Source organism: Mobula hypostoma, chromosome X2 (assembly GCF_963921235.1).
Source record: "Mobula hypostoma chromosome X2, sMobHyp1.1, whole genome shotgun sequence".
Lineage (NCBI taxonomy): Eukaryota > Metazoa > Chordata > Chondrichthyes > Myliobatiformes > Myliobatidae > Mobula > Mobula hypostoma.
Window position 1 is genome coordinate 24,955,218 of NC_086129.1, and position 19,275 is coordinate 24,974,492.

The following is a 19,275-nucleotide window of genomic DNA, read 5'->3' on the forward strand; positions in this document are numbered from 1 at the left end:
CTGTGGATTATTACACAAATGATAAGTTGAGAGTATGATTGGCAGCTTTTTTTATTGGAAAACGTTTTTTAGGTTGTGACCACAAGTGTACACTTTAAGCTGTCTTTAAATTGGAGATTTCCTAAATAGGTGTTTCTGCAGTCATTGGCTGCTGCTGCTGCTTAGCACTAATACTGTTTGCTTGATGAATATTCATGAGACCCAAAGCATTGATGTAACATTTAATTATCTGTTAGCTGTTTTCCAAAAGAAAGCCTGGCAATGTGCAAGAAATTTTGCTTCTGGCATTATCAGTCCTGTGGTGTGTGTGTGCGCGTGTGTTTGAGAGCGAGGGAGAGGACAGCAGGGATGGGTGATGTCTGATTAGAGGTGGTGAGGGAGTTTGAACGGACAACAGAATTCCCCACGTTGTTGCAAAAAAATTCAAATTGCTTTTCCATGCAAGCCACCATGTCCCAAATTTATTCTTAAATGAGGGAATGTAGTTTCCTTCTGAGGATCACCTTTTCCATTCCGCTGAGTTCATCCCTTCGTTACTGGAGCAGACCCCAACAGCTGTCTCATCTGTGTTTACTGCTGGGATGCTGCTCCTTTTGGTTATAGCAGCCTCTGCAGTCTGGGTCTGGAATGGGAGATCGAGCAGCGGGAGAACTTCGAGGAAATGCTGAAGTGCTGCTAAACGCAGCCTCAATTTTCTTGACCGATTTTGCAGAAACACCTGCACCCTATTTGCCACGGCATTCAGGAGCTCCCGGCTGATGGGCATTTTAATTACCCTCCTCGTTTCCCACAATGACCCGTCTGCCTCCAAAGCCAGGGCAAGCGTAAAACAAATTAGAGGAACAATACACTGTATTCCACTTCGTAGGTATTCTTCAAACTGAGGGCATAAATATTGAACTTGCTCCCCTGTCCCTTTGCTTCTACCCAATTCCTCATACACAGTCAAGCAAACTTCTCCTGCTCCTTGTCACCAAATTTCCTTTCCCCACCTTCCACCCATTCAATCTACCCTTTGCTCACACCTTCCCCCACTGAGAACTCTCCCCCTACTGTTGCCATCTGCCTTCCCCACCTCCCCTATTTGGTTCTATGCCATCATCTCTTTTTTGCTGCCTCACAATCTTGCTCTTCGTTGAATATCTGCTTTGCACTTTCTCTGTAGCTTTTTCACTTGTTCTGCATTGCTGTTTTACCTTGTTCTACCCCAATGCACAGTGTAATGATTTGATCTGTATGAACAATATTCAAGGCACACTTTTCACTGTATCTTGTTACCTTAAACCAATAAACTGTCACCTCCCAGTCTATGCCACTATTTCCACTCTCCCCTCCATCTGCCACTTGTCTGCTCTTCCATTACCCCTTCCCATCACCTCTTTGTACTGGCCATCTCTTCCCATTTTTCAGTCAGGATGGACAATCTCCATCCAAAACATCAACTGTCCGCTTCCCTCTACAAAGGTTGCCTGATCCATTGAGTTCTTCCCGCAGTTTGTTCTTTTTGCTTGTGGGTCCTATTTCATCTCCTACCCTTCAGCTGGTCAGATTGAGGATGTTGGGAAGGGCCATGACAAGGGAGGGAGGGAGAATGCGAATGATTTCACTTTCCACTTATACTGCCTGACCTTCTGAGTGCTCCCAGCATTTTCTGTTTAAATTTCAGATTTCACGCGTCTGCTTTTTTTTTTGCTAATCCTCATCTCTTTATCCTGCCAGCGGCGTTTAATTTGTCGTTGGATTCAACATCCATCTTGCATTCGCTTTTAGGATTAAATAGTTCCAAAATTAAGGCAAAGTTCTGGAGAGGGAGAGAGTAAGTGCTTGGTATCATGCTGGAACGAAAGGGAAACGATAGCGGTAATATTTGTGGTAGTTGGGACTGACTGTCATATTTCATAAGCATTGAGCTTTCCATGGGGCTGTACGTTCACAGAGTAATTAGAAAAGGTCAGAATTCATCATTATCCGCCAAATCAGCCAAAGCGCTGTGAAGTCAATTAATTTTGCATCTGTATTTTTTATGATCCGTTCAATTTTTACATCTGACTGTAAGTCTTTATCAGGACAGATATACTGCAGCAGGGCAGTAAATGAGAATCTTTTGCACAAATGAGCTGCAGTAATTGGCATATTTATTAACTGCTTCCTCCCCACCCCCCCATGCCCTTGCACAATGACTTAAACAACAACCTCGTCTCTCAGGTTGTAGCTGTGGAGCTACGTTTAATCCCCAGTTTACTGGAGAAGGAATTTGATCCAAAGCTCCCTGCTCGGGCTCGCTTGCCCATTTGCCTTTGGTGGAGATTGAATGTGAGGGTTTTATCCCAGGAATGCACAGATATCATATCTGGATTCTGACTCAGGATTATCCCCAGACTGAGATTTTCTACATAATTATCATATTAAAATCCCATGGTACAGCTGAACAGAAATGGCTTACTCATGTCAGGAGCTTAATGTGATTTGTGGTTCAAATACAGTTACATATGAACTATGTATAAAGGTGTCAGAAAGGGCTCAATTGATAGCAAATTCAAATCTGGGGGTGATGAGCTCAGTTTTCACTTCAGAAACTAGAAGGCAACATCCAGGCTGACATTGCTCTGGAACACTGCACTGTTGGAAATGCTCAACTTTTGGTGAGATATTAAGCTGTTTAGTCTGCATAGATGAAAAGAATATGGTGCGATTTTGAGGTAGAGTAAGGATGTTCTGCCTGCTGCTTTGGCCAGTATTGATTCATCAGCAGACAACACTGAAATGGTCATTATCGTATTGCTATTTGTAGAAGCTTGTTCTGTGAGAATTGAGTAGCTGTTTTTCTGTATTCTAACAATGGCTACCATTTTATTATCACTTCAGATTTACCTCATTAGCTGTACAAATTTACTTCATTAGCTGTGAAATGCTTTGTGATACAGTATGTTCATGAATATGATTATATAAAGGTATAAAATCTCCCTGTGATTTTCTGAATGCCTCACTTGTTTTGAGTTCAGAAACTTGCGTTTAGTTTCACATTCAGGATGGTGGTGTACAGTAATTTAGTAATTTTTGACTGGATCCTAGCTTAGTCAAAAATCAAAAGTTATAATTTATGGGTAAGGCATCAAGAATAAAATGACCATGAAAGATTCCTGGCTTTTAAGGAGGATTCAGCAAGGGTATCAGCAAAAGAAGATTTTGAATGGGCTAATAATTGATTGGGAGGAGTAGAAAAAGGTTAAAAGTCTTAAAGTAGAAAAGCCACCTGAGCGAGGTGGGATGCATCCTGGGTTACTGAGGGACATGAGGAGGGAAGGTCGTTGCAGATAATCTTCCACACATTTGTAGATTCAGGAATATGGTACCTGACAACCAAATGATTGTATGTATTACAGCCTTGCTCAAAAAAGGGAAAGAGGGGTAACCCTGTAGCGACAAGCTAGTCAGGTTAACCATGGTAGAGGGGAATATTCTAAAAATAATAATCAAGGAAAGGTAATAATTAATAAACAGGATTGACTAGAGAAAGCTTGAATTGGCTTGTTACAAGAAAATAGATATTATTAACTTAGTAGATATTTTAGACCATAAGACATATGAGCAGAATTAGGCCACTTGGCCCAACAAGTCTGTTCTGCCACTCATTGTGGATGACTTATTATCCCACTCAATCCCATTCTTCTGCCTTCTCCCTGTAAATATTGACGCCATGACTAACCAAGAACCTATCAACCTCTGCTTTAAGTATACTCAATGACTTAGTCTCCACATCCGTGGCAATAAATTCTACAGATTCACCAGTCTCTGGCTAAGTAAACTCTTTCTCATCTCTGTTTTAAATGGACATCCTACTATCCTGAGGCTGTGCCCTCTGGTCCTAGACTCACCCACTATAGGAAACAGCCTCTCCACATCCACCCTGTTGAGGCCTTGCAATATTCTATGAGTTTCAATGAGATCCCCTGTCATTCTTCTAAACTCCAACGAGTACAGGCCTAGAGCTATCTAACACTCCTCATACTCTAAGCCTTTCATTCCTGGATCTCGCTGGACGCTCTCCAATGCCAGCACATCCTTTCTTAGATAAGGGGCCCAAAATAGATCATAATAATCCAAGTTTGTTCTGACCAAGGTCTTATAAAGCCTCAGCATCACATCCTTGCTCTTATATTCTAGACTTCTTGAAATGAATGCTAAATTTCATTTGCCTTCTTTACCACTGACTCAACCTGCAAATTAACCTTTAGGGAATCCTGCATGAGGACTCCCTACCAAGTTCTTTTGCACTTCTGATTTTTGAATTTTCTCCCCGTTTAGGAAATAGTTTACACCTTTATTCCTTCTGCCAAAGTGCACAGCCATATACTTCCCTCCACAATATTCCATCTGCCACTTCTTTTCCCACTCTTCCAATCTATCCAAGTCCTTCTTCAGACTCCCTGCTTCCTCAACACTACCTGCCCCTCCACCTATCTTTGTATTGTCTACAAACTTGGCCACAAAGCCATCAATTTCGTCATCCAAATCATTGACATATAACGTGAAAAGAAGTGACCCCCAACACTGACCTTGCGGAACGCCACTTGCCAACGGCAGCGAACCAGAATAGGTCCCCTTTATTTTGCTCTTTGCCTCCTGCCGATCAGCCAATCTTCTATCCATGCTACTATCTTTCCTGTAATACCATTGCCTCTTATCTTGTTAAGCAGCCTCATGTGTGGCTCTTTGTCAGCATCCAAGTAAACAACATCCGCTGACTATCCTTTGCCTATCCTGCCTGCTATTTCCTCAAAAAATTCCAACCAATTTGTCGAGCAAGGTTTCCCCTTAAGGAATCCATGCTGACCTTGGACTCCTTTATTATGCACCTTCAAGTATCCTAAAACTTTGTCCTTAATAATGGACTCCAGCATCGTCCCAACTACTGAAGTCAGGCTAACTGGCCTGTAATTTCATTTCTTCCCTCCTTTCTTAAAGGGTGGAGTGACATTGCAATTTTCCAGTCTTCTGGAACCATTCCAGAATAGCGTTTCGTGAAAGATCACAATCTCTTCAGCTACCTCTTTCAGAATCCTGGGACATAGTCCATCTGGTCCAGGTGATTTATCTACCTTCAGACTTAAAGCTTCCCAAGCACCTTCTCCTTAGTAATAGCAACTACACTCACTTCTGCCCCCTGACACTCTCACATTTCTGGCATACTACTAGTGTCTTCCGCAGTGAAGACTGACACACAATACTTATAAGTTCATCAAAAAAACCTTTGGTATCCTTTTTGATATTTTTGGCTAGCTTACCTTCACATTTCATCTTTTCTCTCCTTATGTTGCCTCCTGTTGGTTTTTAAAAGCTTCTCAATCCTCTAACTTCCCACTAATTTTACTCTATTATATGCCATCTCTTGCTTTTATGGTGTCTTTGACTTCCCTTGTCACCCACGGTTTCCTCATCCTCCCTTTAGAATATTTCTTCTTTGGGACGTATCTATCATGTGGCTTCCAAATTGCCCTGGAAACTCCAGCCATTACTGCTCTGCTGTCATCCCTGCTAATGTCTCCTTTCAGTCAACTTTGGCCAGCTCCTCTCTCATGCCTCTGTTATTCCCTGTACTCCACTGTAATACTGATACATCTGAGACTTTAGCTTCTGTCCCTCATACTGCAGGGTGCATTCTATAGTGTTATGATCACTGTCTCCCAAGGGTTCCTTTACCTTAAACTCCTTAATCTAATCTGGTTCATTACACAACAACCAATCAAGAATTGCCTTTCCCCTGGTGGACTCAACCACAAGCTGCTCTAAAAGCCATCTCAAAGGCATCTCAAATTCCCTCTCTTGAGATCCAGCATAAACCTGATTTTCCCAATCAACCTGCATATTGAAATCCCCCATGACTGTCATAACATTGCCCTCATTACATGCCTTTTCTATTTCCCATTGAAATTTGTATCCCATACTGTTCAGAGGCCTGTCATCAGGGTGTTTTTACCCTTGCAGTTTCTGAACTCTACCCGCAAGGATTCCACATCTTGCAATCCTATGTCACCCTTTTTCTCAGGAATTTATTTCGCTTTTTACCAACAGAGTTTAATGTGTATTTGAAATTCCAAAAGGCATTTGAACATTTATAACATCATAAGTTTGTTATCATGGTTGAAGGCGTGGAATAAATGTAGCTAACTAACAGAAAGTAGTATTAAGGTTGTTTTTCAGAATGGAGGAAAATGCAGCCCAGGAGTCACAACCAGGATACCTCTATCCGACAAATTTCAAATGATAGTCGGGGGCATCAACCAGGCTTGTTTGAAGAAAACTCTGTCCAATTACCTTCAGCATATTACCTGCCGCACACGAGGTCCCAACACACCAGACCATTGCTGTACTAATATAAGGAATGTCTGCCATCCATATATAGATTGCATTTCAGTAAATCTGATCACTTGGCTGTCCTCCTCCTACCTGCACACAAGCAGAGGCTAAAAAGTAAAGCTCCAGAGATTAGGACAATAAAGAGGTGGTTGTGGGAGGTAGAAGAGCACCTACGAGATTGCTTCAGGCCAGTGGACTGGGCCATGTTCAACGACCTGAATGAATACACCTTGCTTGTCAAGGACTTCATGAAAACCGTTGTAGATGAAATGATCCGGAGTCTTCCCCAACCAGAAGTCCTGGATGAACCATGAGATCCACAATCTGCTGAGAGCCGGATCAGAGGTGTTCAAGTCTGGAAAACAAGCAAGTTACAAGGGGTCCAGGTATGATCTTCAGAAAGCCATCTTACGGGCGAAGTGGCAATTCTGGTTTAAACTTGAATTTAAGAAGGAAGTTGTAGCAGGACTGGAATGCTATTAACTCTTATAAAGTAAAATCAAGTGACGTAAGCAACAACAGGGCTTCGCTTTCAGATGAGCTCAATGCCTTCTCTACTTCTTAACCATCAAAACATGGAGGAACCATCACAAACTCCTGCAGCTCCTGATGATCCTGTGATTTCAGTCTCTGAGGAAGATGTACAAGTAGCCTTCAGGAGGGTGAACCCATGGAAAGCATCCGGCCCAGATGGAGTACCTGGCCGAGGACTGAAGGCCTGTGCTGATCAACTGGCTGGAGTGTTCACTGAGATCTTCAAACTCCTGCTCTGGCAGACCGAGTTACCCACCTGATTCACTTACACCGGTGCCTTTGAAGAACATGGTGACCTGCCTCAATGACTATTATCCAGTAGCACTTACATCCACGGTAATGAAGTGTTTTGAGAGGCTGCTAATGAAACGTATCAGCTCCTGCCTGACAAGCAACGTGGATCCACTCCAATTTGCCTACTGGCACAACAGGTCCACAGCAGATGCCATTCAATTGGCTCTTCACTCAACCCTGGAACATCTGGACAGCAAAGATGCATACATCAGGATGCTCTTCATATACTACAGCTTGGCTTTCAATACCATCATCCCCTCAAAACTGATCAATAAATTTCAAGACCTGGGCCACGATACCTCCTTGTGCAATTGTATCCTCTATTTCCTCACTTGCAGATGCCAGTCAGTTCAGATTGGCAACATCTCCTCCACACTCACTATCAGCACAGGTGCACCACAAGTCTGTGTGCTTAGCCCACTGCTCTATTCGTTTTACACTTATGACTGTGTGGCTAAGCACAGCTCCAATGACATATTCAGGTTTGCTAATGACACCACTGTCATCGGCCGAATCAAAGGTGGTGACATTTCAGAATATAGGACGGAGATTGAAAATCTAGCTGAGTGGTGCCACAGCAACAGCCTCTTACTCACTATCAACAGGACCAAGGAGCTGATTATTGACTTATGAGGAGGAAAGCAGAGGTCAATGAGCCAGTTGTCATCAGAGGATCAGCAACTTTAAATTCCTTGGTGTTACCATTTCGGAGGACCTGTCCTGGGTCCAGCACATGTGCAGTTATGAAGAGGAATCAGCACCTCTACTTCCTTAGGAGTTTGCAAAGATTCAGTGTGATATCTAAAACTTGGACAAACTTCTGTAGATATGTGGTTGGGAGTGTATTGATTGGCTGCATCACAGCCTGGTATGGAAACACCAATGCCCTGAATGGGAAAATCATACAAAGAGCAACAGCTATGGCCTAGTCCATCATGGGTAAAGCCCTCCCCACAACTGAGCACATTTACATGAAGAGGAAAGTAACATCCATCATCAGGGACTGCCACCACCCAGGTCATGCTGTCTTCTTGAAGCTGGCATCAGGAAGAAGGCACAGGAGTCTCAGTACTCACCTCACCAGGATCAGGAGTAGTTATTACCCCTCAACCATCAGGCTCTTGAACCAGATGGGATAACTTCACTCAGCTTCACTTTCCCCATCACTGAAATGTTCCCACAACCTATGGACTCACTTTCACGGACTCTTCATCTCATGTTCTCGATATTTATTGGTTATTTATTATTATTATTATTTTCTTTATGTATTTGCACATTTTATTGTGTTTTGCACACTGGTTGAATGCCTAAATTGGTGCAGTCTTTCATTGATTCTATTATGGTTATTGGATTTATTGAGTATGCTTGCAAGAAAATGAATCTCAGGGATATATGGTGACATATATATACTTTGATAATAAATTTACTTTGAACTTCGAACTCTCTTGCTTTATATTAATGACTTGCACCTGAATGTATGGAGTATACAGTAATTTTCAAGTCTGCAGATACAAAACTTGGTGACATTATAAAGTGAGAGGAAGATCATCAGAGACGAGTGAAGATAGGAGCATATTGGTCAAATGAACAGACAGCTGGCACATGAAATGTAATCATCAGAACTATGATATGTAACATTTTGGCAGGAGGAATGAGAACTGGAAATCTGAAATGGAAGGTGCAATTCTAAAAGGAATACAAAAACATATGCAAAGAGGTATTAAGCTGAGAAAGTGGGTTAAAGGCATAGGGATTGGAGGTTTTACAGAACAAGAGCAAGAGATTGATGGAAAATAATAAAACACGAAAACTTCTAAAGGGAGTGAATGCTTTTTATGGGCACTGTAAAATGCATTGGATACAATTAACAGTGTGAGCATACGTTTTTTTAAGAAGCTGGTCAGTTCCTGGCATTGATTTAGTTCTCAGTTGAAGAATGGGCTGGGGATTAATTTTATTCCCTTTCTTCAACTGTCCACCACCTGGTTGCTGAAACTTTTCAGTAACTCACCTGAGATTAACCATTGGTTGTGTAGATGCACAGAGGTACATATACTGTACAAGTATGTACAAGTATCTGTATCTATTTGTGTGTGCATCTTCACACTGTCTTCCTGTGGTTGATGTTGGATAACACCCAAGGACAGAAACGGCAAATTGTTGAACCTAATGTTAAAGCCCTATCCAGGACACAATATGTGGAATTGAAACCCTGATCTGTGTGAATAAAGCCAAATACTATGGCTACTCAAAATAAAAATAAGAACAAAAAACTGATGGAAGTACTCAGTAAATCAGGTCTGTGTGAAGAGAGAAATGGTCAGTATTTCAGGTCAGTGACATTTCATTAGAGCTGATTGTTAAAGTTGTGGAGGACGACATGGCCTCTCAATATTTGTCTGAACAATGGACTGGAAAATGTTGAGAAATAAATAGAACAATGAATGGGATTTTCTCTGAGGCAGGAACTGTCAGTAGTCATGCAGCAAACTTTGTGGGAAGCAGCAAATCTCAGTAATGCCATCATGTCGCAAATGTGTTACAGGCAGGTGTGGAAAAAAATGAGTGACGCCTAATCTGATGAAGGTCCTTACTTAGTGAGTTGGCTTTTAATGATCTGTATGTGAAATGGATGGCTTCTCAATGAGAAGGATTGAGCGTATTAGATCTGTTGGGTTTGATAGCCTTCCTATTTTGTTTCAGATGGTTAAAGCCATTCAGGTTCTGCGAATCCATCTGCTCGAGCTGGAGAAAGTCAATGAACTTTGCAAAGACTTCTGCAACCGCTACATAACTTGTCTTAAGACGAAGATGCACAGTGACAACCTACTTCGCAATGACCTAGGAGGCCCATACTCCCCTACAGCTGTGACACACACTCTCCCAGCACAGGTAGGATCACAGAACAAGTTCTGAGATTGCTTTATTCAAGGAGGGCATTCGGAGAAGGTGGATCAGGTTAGCCCAGCCACGTGGCGTTCTCAAGTGTAAAGTATTTTTTGTATTTATGTAGTTATTTTTTCCATTTATTAACTATAATGACCACCATGTCTGAATTATTTTACTTCACCCTTGCAGTGCTGACATGACATTTACCAATGCATAGGATGATGTCATTCACCATGCCCTTGGACCACCTTTTCTTGGAGGGTCTGTTACTAGACACTCCTTGAAGAACTTAATCCCATATGCACACAGCAGACTGGAGTAACTACAAGTAAAGTCCTGACCTGGACCCTGCCCGCTCATTAAATGCGACAGCACAGTGTCAAAGCTAATAGACATGTGGCTTCACATGCAATACTGATGCAATCCTGACCTTCCAACACTATCCATGTGGAGTTTGCATGTTCTCACTTTAACTGTGTGGGATCCAGTTTCCTTCCACATCCCAGACTGATAGGTTAGCTCACTTTTGTAAATTCCTCCTGGTGTGTAGGTGAGCCTAGATGGAAATGTAATGAGAATAGATTAAAGGGTAAAATAGTAGTGGAAAAGCTTTGCTTTCTGAGCTGGCTTTGATGCAATAGGTCAAAATGACCCCCTTATCTCCTCGTTATATCTTACTTTCCCCACCCCATGCAAACAAACACCAATCCCACTCTTTCCTTCACCCCTTGATCTCCCACCCCAACATCCCAAGCAAGAAATATTTTTAAAAAGCATCTAGTGCTTTCTTGGCATATAGGATGAATAAACTCTTCTCGGGCTTCCAGCTGGGTACAGGTGTCGACCTTAACCGACGTTTCGATGACAAACTCTGCTATCTTCATCAGGGATGATTCCTGGGCATGTCTAGTCCAGTGATATTTATACCCCCCTTGTCCGTCCCTCCTGATTCCTTAGTCCAAAATGTTTTCATCACCCCAGATTAAAGACCACACCCACTTCCAGCCAGAGGTTCGATTCTAGCCTTCAGAGCGAAGAATGGGCAATGCACTTTCAAATGCAAAAATATGTATTGCTCTGTGTCTTTAGATCACAGTCATAGAGTCACAACTAACTTTTGATGCAGAAGGATAATGACAGAATCTCCGTATCGTTCTAGCATTCTTGGGGTGTGTTATCATTACGTGGGGCTTCCCATGTACAGTGGATTGTGGTTAATTGGGCCTTTGGTTTATTGAGGCAGCCGATTATTTGGGACAACTCTTAAAGATTAAAAACTAATCGAGAAAATAGCCAGGATTCCTTTCATTTATTTGGGACACTGTGCTGCTTAATTGGGACAGGAGACTGTTGCCAAGGTTTCTAACAGGCATCAGTCACATTTACTTGTGTGGCCGTTACACACTTTACTGTGCTTAGAACGAACAGTTTTTAAATAGCGTCAATTGCGTATGTTTGTGTTCAAAAAAACAGTGATTTTTGTCACTGATGTTACGTACCCCGTAACTGGGTTGCCAAACCAGCAGAAATGGATCACTCAGTTGGAGTCTGGAGTACTAGAACTAAGAAAGTTTTATTAAAGAAACAAGCAACACAGTAATCGAAAGGATAATAAATGCAACAATTCAACAATGATAACCACACATGTGCACAGAATTAAGATAACAGCATCAATCAAGCTCTACCGTTGTCTAGGGGTAAATGACCAATTTCAAAATGACTCAAAGTTCAGTTCGCAGTAATCGTTGCCATGGCGATGGACAAGGTGGGGGAAGAGAGACAGAGAGAACAACTCATCATTCAGCACAGCTTCACTCACAGACCAGCGAGATTGCTCACGAGCAACTTTTGGGCGTGTCCTTGGTGATGTCACCTGAGGTCACCGACTGTGACCCCTCCTCCAGATGCGGTCGATCCTCTGCAGTGAACCCGGCACCCAGGCAAGGGCGGACACACACCGGGTTCCCGCTGATCGTACCTTTCCACCTTGTGCGTTGTCCGGTACTTCTCACCACTCGTGAGAGGCGCACCGCTTCCAGGGTCTCGTTACCTCGGGTGGCGTGTGTGTCTGTCTTAGCGAACCTGTCCCTTTTTATCCCCCTGCTGGGGTATCGCCTGTCCATCACTTCAAACAGTTCAGGGTTCAAAGGGGGGAGCCGCTCCAGACAGCTCTTCCTCCCACATCCCTTCATTACACATCTCCAGACGCTGCTCCATTGTTCCTTATCTCTCCTTCCCCTGAGGGCAGGTGGCAGACCAACTGCTGATGCCACTGATGCTAGCCCAGGCCAGCAAACATCTTAATTTTATGTGTATTCTCGTAACACTGATAATTAGTGAGAAATAAACAGTAAAACAATTTCGAACTGTTTTGCTCACTGAGATGCTGGAAGCAGCCGGGATTAAAAATGGAACAATTTCACTACTTCAACAAGTTAGGAACTATGAAGAATTTGAAGGTATTGACAGTCATCTTGAACGTTACAATGAAAGTGAAGATTTGGAAGATGCATTCATCAAAAGCATTGTATGATGGCAGTCCATTATCTGCACTAGCTGCTGCGCTGATTTTGATCTTGTCACTCACAAGAATTTGGCAGCATTCACTGGATGAATTCCTGCATTAATAACTATGGGGAACTGTAGAAGTATTGGTTGTGTTCCAGTTTGTTCTGTAATGCATAATTTGTGACTCAGTTAAACGATAGTTTTTCATTTTTTGTATATTTTTTCTCTATTTCCATGAATCTTCGGCTAATTTTGGCAGCCGCTTAATTGGGCCAAAATTTACTGGTCCTGATGTGTTCTAATTAACCGGAATCCACTATATATTGACCGAAAACTTCCCAGTTCCAACTCAATGTTCATTAAATACAATAGAGATACTGTTGTACTGTGGAGGACGTATTCTGTAGCTTGATTTAACACCAACTTCTTCCTCTCCACCATCACATTTCTAAACAGTCCACAAACCCCTGAACACAACCTCATTATTCCTCTTTTGCACTATTTATTTAGTTTGTAATTTATAGTAGTTTGTTTTATCTCTTGCACTGTACTGCTGCTGCAAAACAACTTTCACAACGTCTGTCAGTGATAATAAACCAGATTCTGATTTTAGTGGCGACATAATCATTAGATACAAGAATGAGAAGTGCATTCCAAGCCATGAGGAAATCCTGACTACCAAGGTTCATATTAAGTATTCCGGCTCGGATCTCTGTCCAAGCCTACAGGTATCACTTCCTGGGCATTATCCAGCAAAGGCAATTTCAGCAGCATGAGGTGACTGCCAGAGAATTGCACGAAGAGTCTCCAGTAGTCAGCGAGAGGCTACAGGCATTGGTCCAGAGATGAATGCGTCAGGATAGGAGGAGGTTTCCCATTGTACATGAGGCCCAAGGTTCACCAGTGATGCCAGAGGAATATTCTCCTGTCAATAAAAAAAATTGTCTGAGAAAGATTTTATCTCTCTGCGCCTCAATCCAGCTCCCAGAAATGTTGGCTTGGTGAAGAGCTCCATCACTCAGTCTTAGCATATTGAATTCCGATAACCTCATCATAGCTGCCTCATTTGTTAAAGCCCCCGCTGACTAGAGGCAAGTGTCCTTGATGCTATTTAAAGCTGAAATCAGTCATATCATATCACAGTTGCAAAGGGTTTGTTGTCCAGCATTCTGTCATGGGGACCTTCGGGCATTTTTTTTATATCAAGAGTGAGGAGCGAGTGGATTAAAATTAAGGCCTGCCTGCAAGGAAGCCAGCTGCATTATGTGTATTGGCAGAATATTAGCAAATCATAGATTGATAAAGTACCATGCAGGATTCAGAAGCCAAGACCTAAGATTAGACAACAGATAGAAGGTCAAGGGGAAAATATGGATCTCACAGGCCAGCAAGTTTATACCTGACAATAGCTCTTCTCATGTCAAATCACTCTTAGAGTTGAAAGTCCAGTTATATTGAGAAAGTAATATTAGGATCATTTTAAGATGAAGTTTGATGGATTTTTAATCAATGCAGCCAACAAAGTAGGCACTCATTTCACTGGCTGGCTGTGCAGCCTTGACCTGAGTAGCCTGTTGCTGCCTGTTCCTAAGAAACAGCAGTTACTCTATTTTAAATAAAATCGTGTTAGGGGAATGCTTTGAAAAAAATTTAGAGCACTAGTAATGTGTTATGAAAAGGCTGATAAATCTTCCTTTCTTTCTTCCTTCCTGCACTGTAACGACAGGAACTGATTATTGAGGTTTAAGTAAATATTGTTGTGTGAGTATGAATATTAACTTGCACTTTGCAATATTGAGTAGAATCTGACTGTTTGCATTATAAATGTTTGTGCATCATTAATAAGTTATGTGCAGGTTTCGTATCTCTTCTCCCTACCTATCTCCTTCCCTGGTGCCATCTTATGGCACTGTGCCCACATGCACTCCGTATCCCTGAGAACTGGCTAAAAGTAGTGAGGAATATTAAAAATGTTAGTACTAAGGGATAATTTTTCACAGATGCAGTGAAATAAGTCTTGCCAGCAATAAGTTCTGAACATTTTAATTAAAGGCCCTCCACTCATCATCATTCCTTGATTGTGGTAGATGCTGGGTGGTTAAACACAGCAATCCACACTGAGTGACCACTCTAGTAGGTACCTCCTATACCTAATAAGGTGGTAACTGGGTGTATGTTTGTGGTCTTCTGCTGCTGTAGTCCATCCACTTCCAGGTTTGATGTGTTGTGCGTTCAGAGATGCTCTTCTGCACATCACAGCTGTAACACGTAGTTATTTGGGTTACTCCACCTTTCTATCAGCTTGAACTTGTCTGGCCATTCTCCACTGACCACTCTCATTAACTTGTAGTACGCCACTCATACCCCTTGTTCACTGTTGAAAACCCCAGGAGATCAGCAATTTCTGAGATACTCAAACCAGCCTGTCTGGCACCAACAATCATTCCAAAGTCAAAGTCACTTAGATCACATTTCTTCCCCATTCTGATGTTCAGTCTGAACAACAACTGAACCTCTTGACCATGTCTGCATGCTTTTATGTATTGAGTTGCTGCCACATGATTGGCTGATTATATATTTGCATTGATGAAGTGTACCTAATAAAGTGGCCACTGAGTGTACTGTGGGGTTTGGGGTGAGCTGATATGAATTCCAACTGTTTAAGGATTATTAACGCAGTGGAAAATTGTCCAGCCTTTTAAAAAAAAAAGACCAAAGCCAATCTTGCCAAGCATCATTCATTAGTACTCTCTCTGTCATCTTCTGTCTGATAGAAGTGATTGCTAGTAGTGCTGTCAAGCGCCTCATACTCACTGATACTTACTCTGGGTTTTGCCTTGGCTATGTGGTGTTATTATTATAGCTTTAGCCCAAGAACATTCAAAAGATCTGAGTTCCAGTGGCAAGGTGAGAGTGATATCTATATATCAAGTTAACATTTGATCAAATGTGGCATCACGCAGCCTCAAGTGAAGATGAGTGAGCTGACTGCAAAGGGAATCAAAGGAAGCAACTCCGACTGTCACCAAAGAATGATGGCTGTGGTTCTTGAAGGCCAGTCACACCATTCCTAGGGCATAGTTGCAACAGGGTCGTTCTCAGGATCACAAGATCACAAGACAAAGGAGCAGAAGTAGGCCATTCGGCCCATTGAGTCTGCTCTGCAGCTCCCCATGAGCTAAACTATTCACCCATCTAGTTCCAATTTCCGGCTTTTTCCCCATATCCCTTGATACCCTGACTAATTAGATACCTGTCAATCTCCTCCTTAAACACCCTCAATGATCGGGCTTCCACAGACATATGTGGCAACGAATTCCACAAATCCACGACCCTCTGGCTAAAAAAAATTTCTCCTCATCTCTGTTTTAACTGGGTACCCTCTAATTCTAAGACTATGGCCTCTTGTCCTGGACTCACCCACCAAGGGAAACAACCTTTCCACATCTACTCTGTCCAACCCTTTCAACATTCGAAACGTTTCTATGAGATCCCCTCTCATTCTTCTATACTCTAATGAATACAATCCATATGTTAGCCCTCATATGTTAGCCCCTGCATTCCAGGAATCATCCTCGTAAATCTTCTCTGAACTCTCTCCAACATCAGTACATCCTTTCTAAGATAGGGGGCCCAAAATTGCACACAGTATTCCAAATGAGGTCTCACTAATGCCCCATAGAGCCTCATCAACACCTCTTTACTCTTCTACACTATTCCTCTTGAAATGAATGCCAACATAGCATTCGCTTTCCTTACCGCCAATCCAACTTGGTGGTTAACCTTTAGGGTATCCTGCACGAGGACCCCCAAGTCCCTTTGCACTTGGGATTTTTGAATTTTCTCCCCACCTAAATAATAATCTGCCCGATTATTTCTTCTTCCAAAATGTACAACCATACATTCGTCAACGTTGTATCTCATCTGCCATTTCTTTGCCCACTCTCCCAAACTGACTAAGTCTCTGTGCAACCTTTCCGTTTCTTCAACATTTCCTGCTCCTCCACCTATCTTGGTGTCATCCGCAAACTTAGCCACAAAACCATTTAATCCATAATCCAAATCATCGATATACATCGTAAAAAGAAGCGGCTCCTACACCGACCCCTGCGGAACACCACTAGTAACCGGCAACCAATCAGAATAGGATCCCTTTATTCCCACCCTTTGCTTTCTGCCTATCAGCCAATGCTCCACCCATTTCAATATCTTTCCTATTATTCCATGGGCTCTCATCTTATTAAGCAGCCTCATATGCGGCACCTTATCGAAGGCCTTTTGAAAATCCAAATACACAACATCCACAGCCTCTCCCTTGTCAATCTTATTCGAGATTACCTCAAAAAATTCCAATAGGTTGGTGAGGCAGGATCTTCCCTTCATGAAACCATACTGGCTTCGGCCTATCTTGTCATGCACCTCGAGGTATTTCATAACCTCATCCTTGAGGATTGACTCCAATATCTTTCCAACTACCGATGTCAGACTAATAGGTCTGTAATTTTCTTTTTGCTGCCTCCTTCCTTTCTTAAATAGCAGAACTACATTTGCGACCTTCCAGTCCTCCAGAACCATGCCAGAGTCTATTGATTCCTGGAAGATCATTTCCAATGCTTCCACAATCTCCAAAGCCACCTCCTTCAGAACCCTTGGGTGCACCTCATCCGGACTGGGAGACTTATCTATTCTTAGTCCACTTAGCTTCCCAAGCGCTTTCTCTCTAGTAATCTTGACTGTACCTAATTCTATTCCCTGATACCTCTGGCTATCAGGCATATTGCTCATGTCTTCCACTGTGAAGACTGATGCAAAATACTCATTCAGTTCCTCTGCCATCTCTTTGTTATCCATTATAATTTCTCCAGCATCATTTTCAATCGGTCCCATATCTACCCTTGTCACTCTTTTACTCTTCATATATTAAAAAAAAACTCTTAGTATCCTTTTTCATGTTAATCGCCAACTTCCTTTCATAATTCATCTTTTCTTTCCTAATGACTTTCTTAGTTTCCTTCTGTAAGTTTTTAAAAGTCTTCCAGTTCTCATTTTCCCCACTAAATTTTGCTTCCTTGTATGCTGTTTCTTTTGCTTTTATTTTTGCCTTAACCTCTCTCATTAGCCACATTTGTGCCATTTTTCCATTCATGATTTTCTTTTTTCTTGGAATATATTTTTCCTGTATTTTCCTTATTTCTTGTAGGAATTTCATCCAATTCTGCTCTGCCGTCCCTCCATTTAGTTTACTTTTCCAATCGACTTGGGCCAGTTCCTCTCTCATACCACTGTAATTTCCCCAGTTCCACTGAAATATCGATACACCTGATACCAGCTTCTCCTTTTCAAATTTGAAACTGAACTCGATCATATTATGATCACTACTTCCAAGAGATTCCTTTACCTCCAGCTCCCTAATCGCCTCAGGTTCGTTACAAAGCACCCAATCCAAAACAGCCGGTCCCCTGATGGGCTTCTGGACAAGCTGCTCTGGATAATGTCCTAGGTCTGGCTGTCATCACCTACTTCCTCATTAATCTTCCCCCAACATATGTCCAGAACTGAGTTTGTCCATGCAGATAAAGATATTCTGGTTCGTATTCTGAAAATGATGCAGTTCTTCCCACATGCAACGAGACCCGGACAATTTTTGTGCAACTTCAAACAAACAGCAAGTAACAATCATGCAACAACTTGTACGATAAGGTGGGCTCTTGACCTCACTATTTATCTTGCACCTCATTGTCTCCCTGCAGTGCACTTTCTCTGTACCTGTGCCGCTTTATTCTGCACTCTGTTACTGCCTTTCTCTAGTACAACCTCATTGTACTGATGTGATGAAGTGATCTGTATAGATGGCATGCAACAAAGCAGTTTTATGCTGAACTTCAGTAAACCAATTTACAAGTGCTTTGCAATGACCATTTCCAATTATCTAATCCCCAAGTACCCCGAACCCCAACTTTCAATATCCTGGTAACTTCTGTCCTGCACTTGTAGCCACACAAATATAGGTGCAGGTCAGAACGAGGCACTCTACAGAGAGTGACTCACCTCTTGATTCCTCAAATCAGTGTGATTTTATATCTCCTCTAGCATGAGTGAATATGGTTCCAACTTCATACTTCAGGGCTTTGCACCAAGTTGGATTAGTGCCTAATTTCCCCATCTTGAATATATATTCTACCATTGTGGGCATAGTGAAAAATTCATATTGCATGAAAGAAGAAAGTGAATAGGGGTTCTGCCCCTAAGGCTTCCTTATCAGCACCACTGGAAAGCCTTGATCTCCTTTATTCTGAAGAACAGTGACACCAAATACTGAGAAATGCCTCCACAAAATTTTACCTTGTCTTGGCGATGGATCACCTCCAGGCCTAAAAGCCTGAAATTCTTGACCTAACAGTAATTTACAAGTAATTCCCTTGCAAAGAACATACAGTTCAAGATAGACTTGCCACTATCTTAAAAATAGTTAATGATGAATGGTAGCCTTGTCTTGGCATCTATATTTTCAAGTAATCAAGTCCTGTGTTCTCTTCCACAGGATAAGCATGGGATGAGCCAGTTGGTCATAACAATTGCAGAGGATCAGTTGGGTTTCTGAGAGTTAGTATAATTGACTCTGTACTTCAGGTGTTGAATTAGCCAGGGTTTCTGATCCTGCTTGTTATTCAAGTAATGTTGGTAAAAATGCGC

The 19,275-nt window shown here is 42.1% G+C and overlaps 1 protein-coding gene across 9 annotated transcripts in view; it reads left to right on the plus strand.

Annotated features, from left to right (window-relative positions):
• pknox2 (pbx/knotted 1 homeobox 2) overlaps window positions 1–19,275 on the plus strand; it is a 533,394-nt gene that overhangs the window by 399,585 nt on the left and 114,534 nt on the right. For all 9 annotated transcript variants that reach the window (XM_063038519.1, XM_063038517.1, XM_063038526.1 and 6 more), the window contains one exon: window positions 9,889–10,077. In XM_063038519.1, the coding sequence (XP_062894589.1) occupies window positions 9,889–10,077 (189 nt within the window). The remainder of the gene's footprint in view (window positions 1–9,888; window positions 10,078–19,275) is intronic.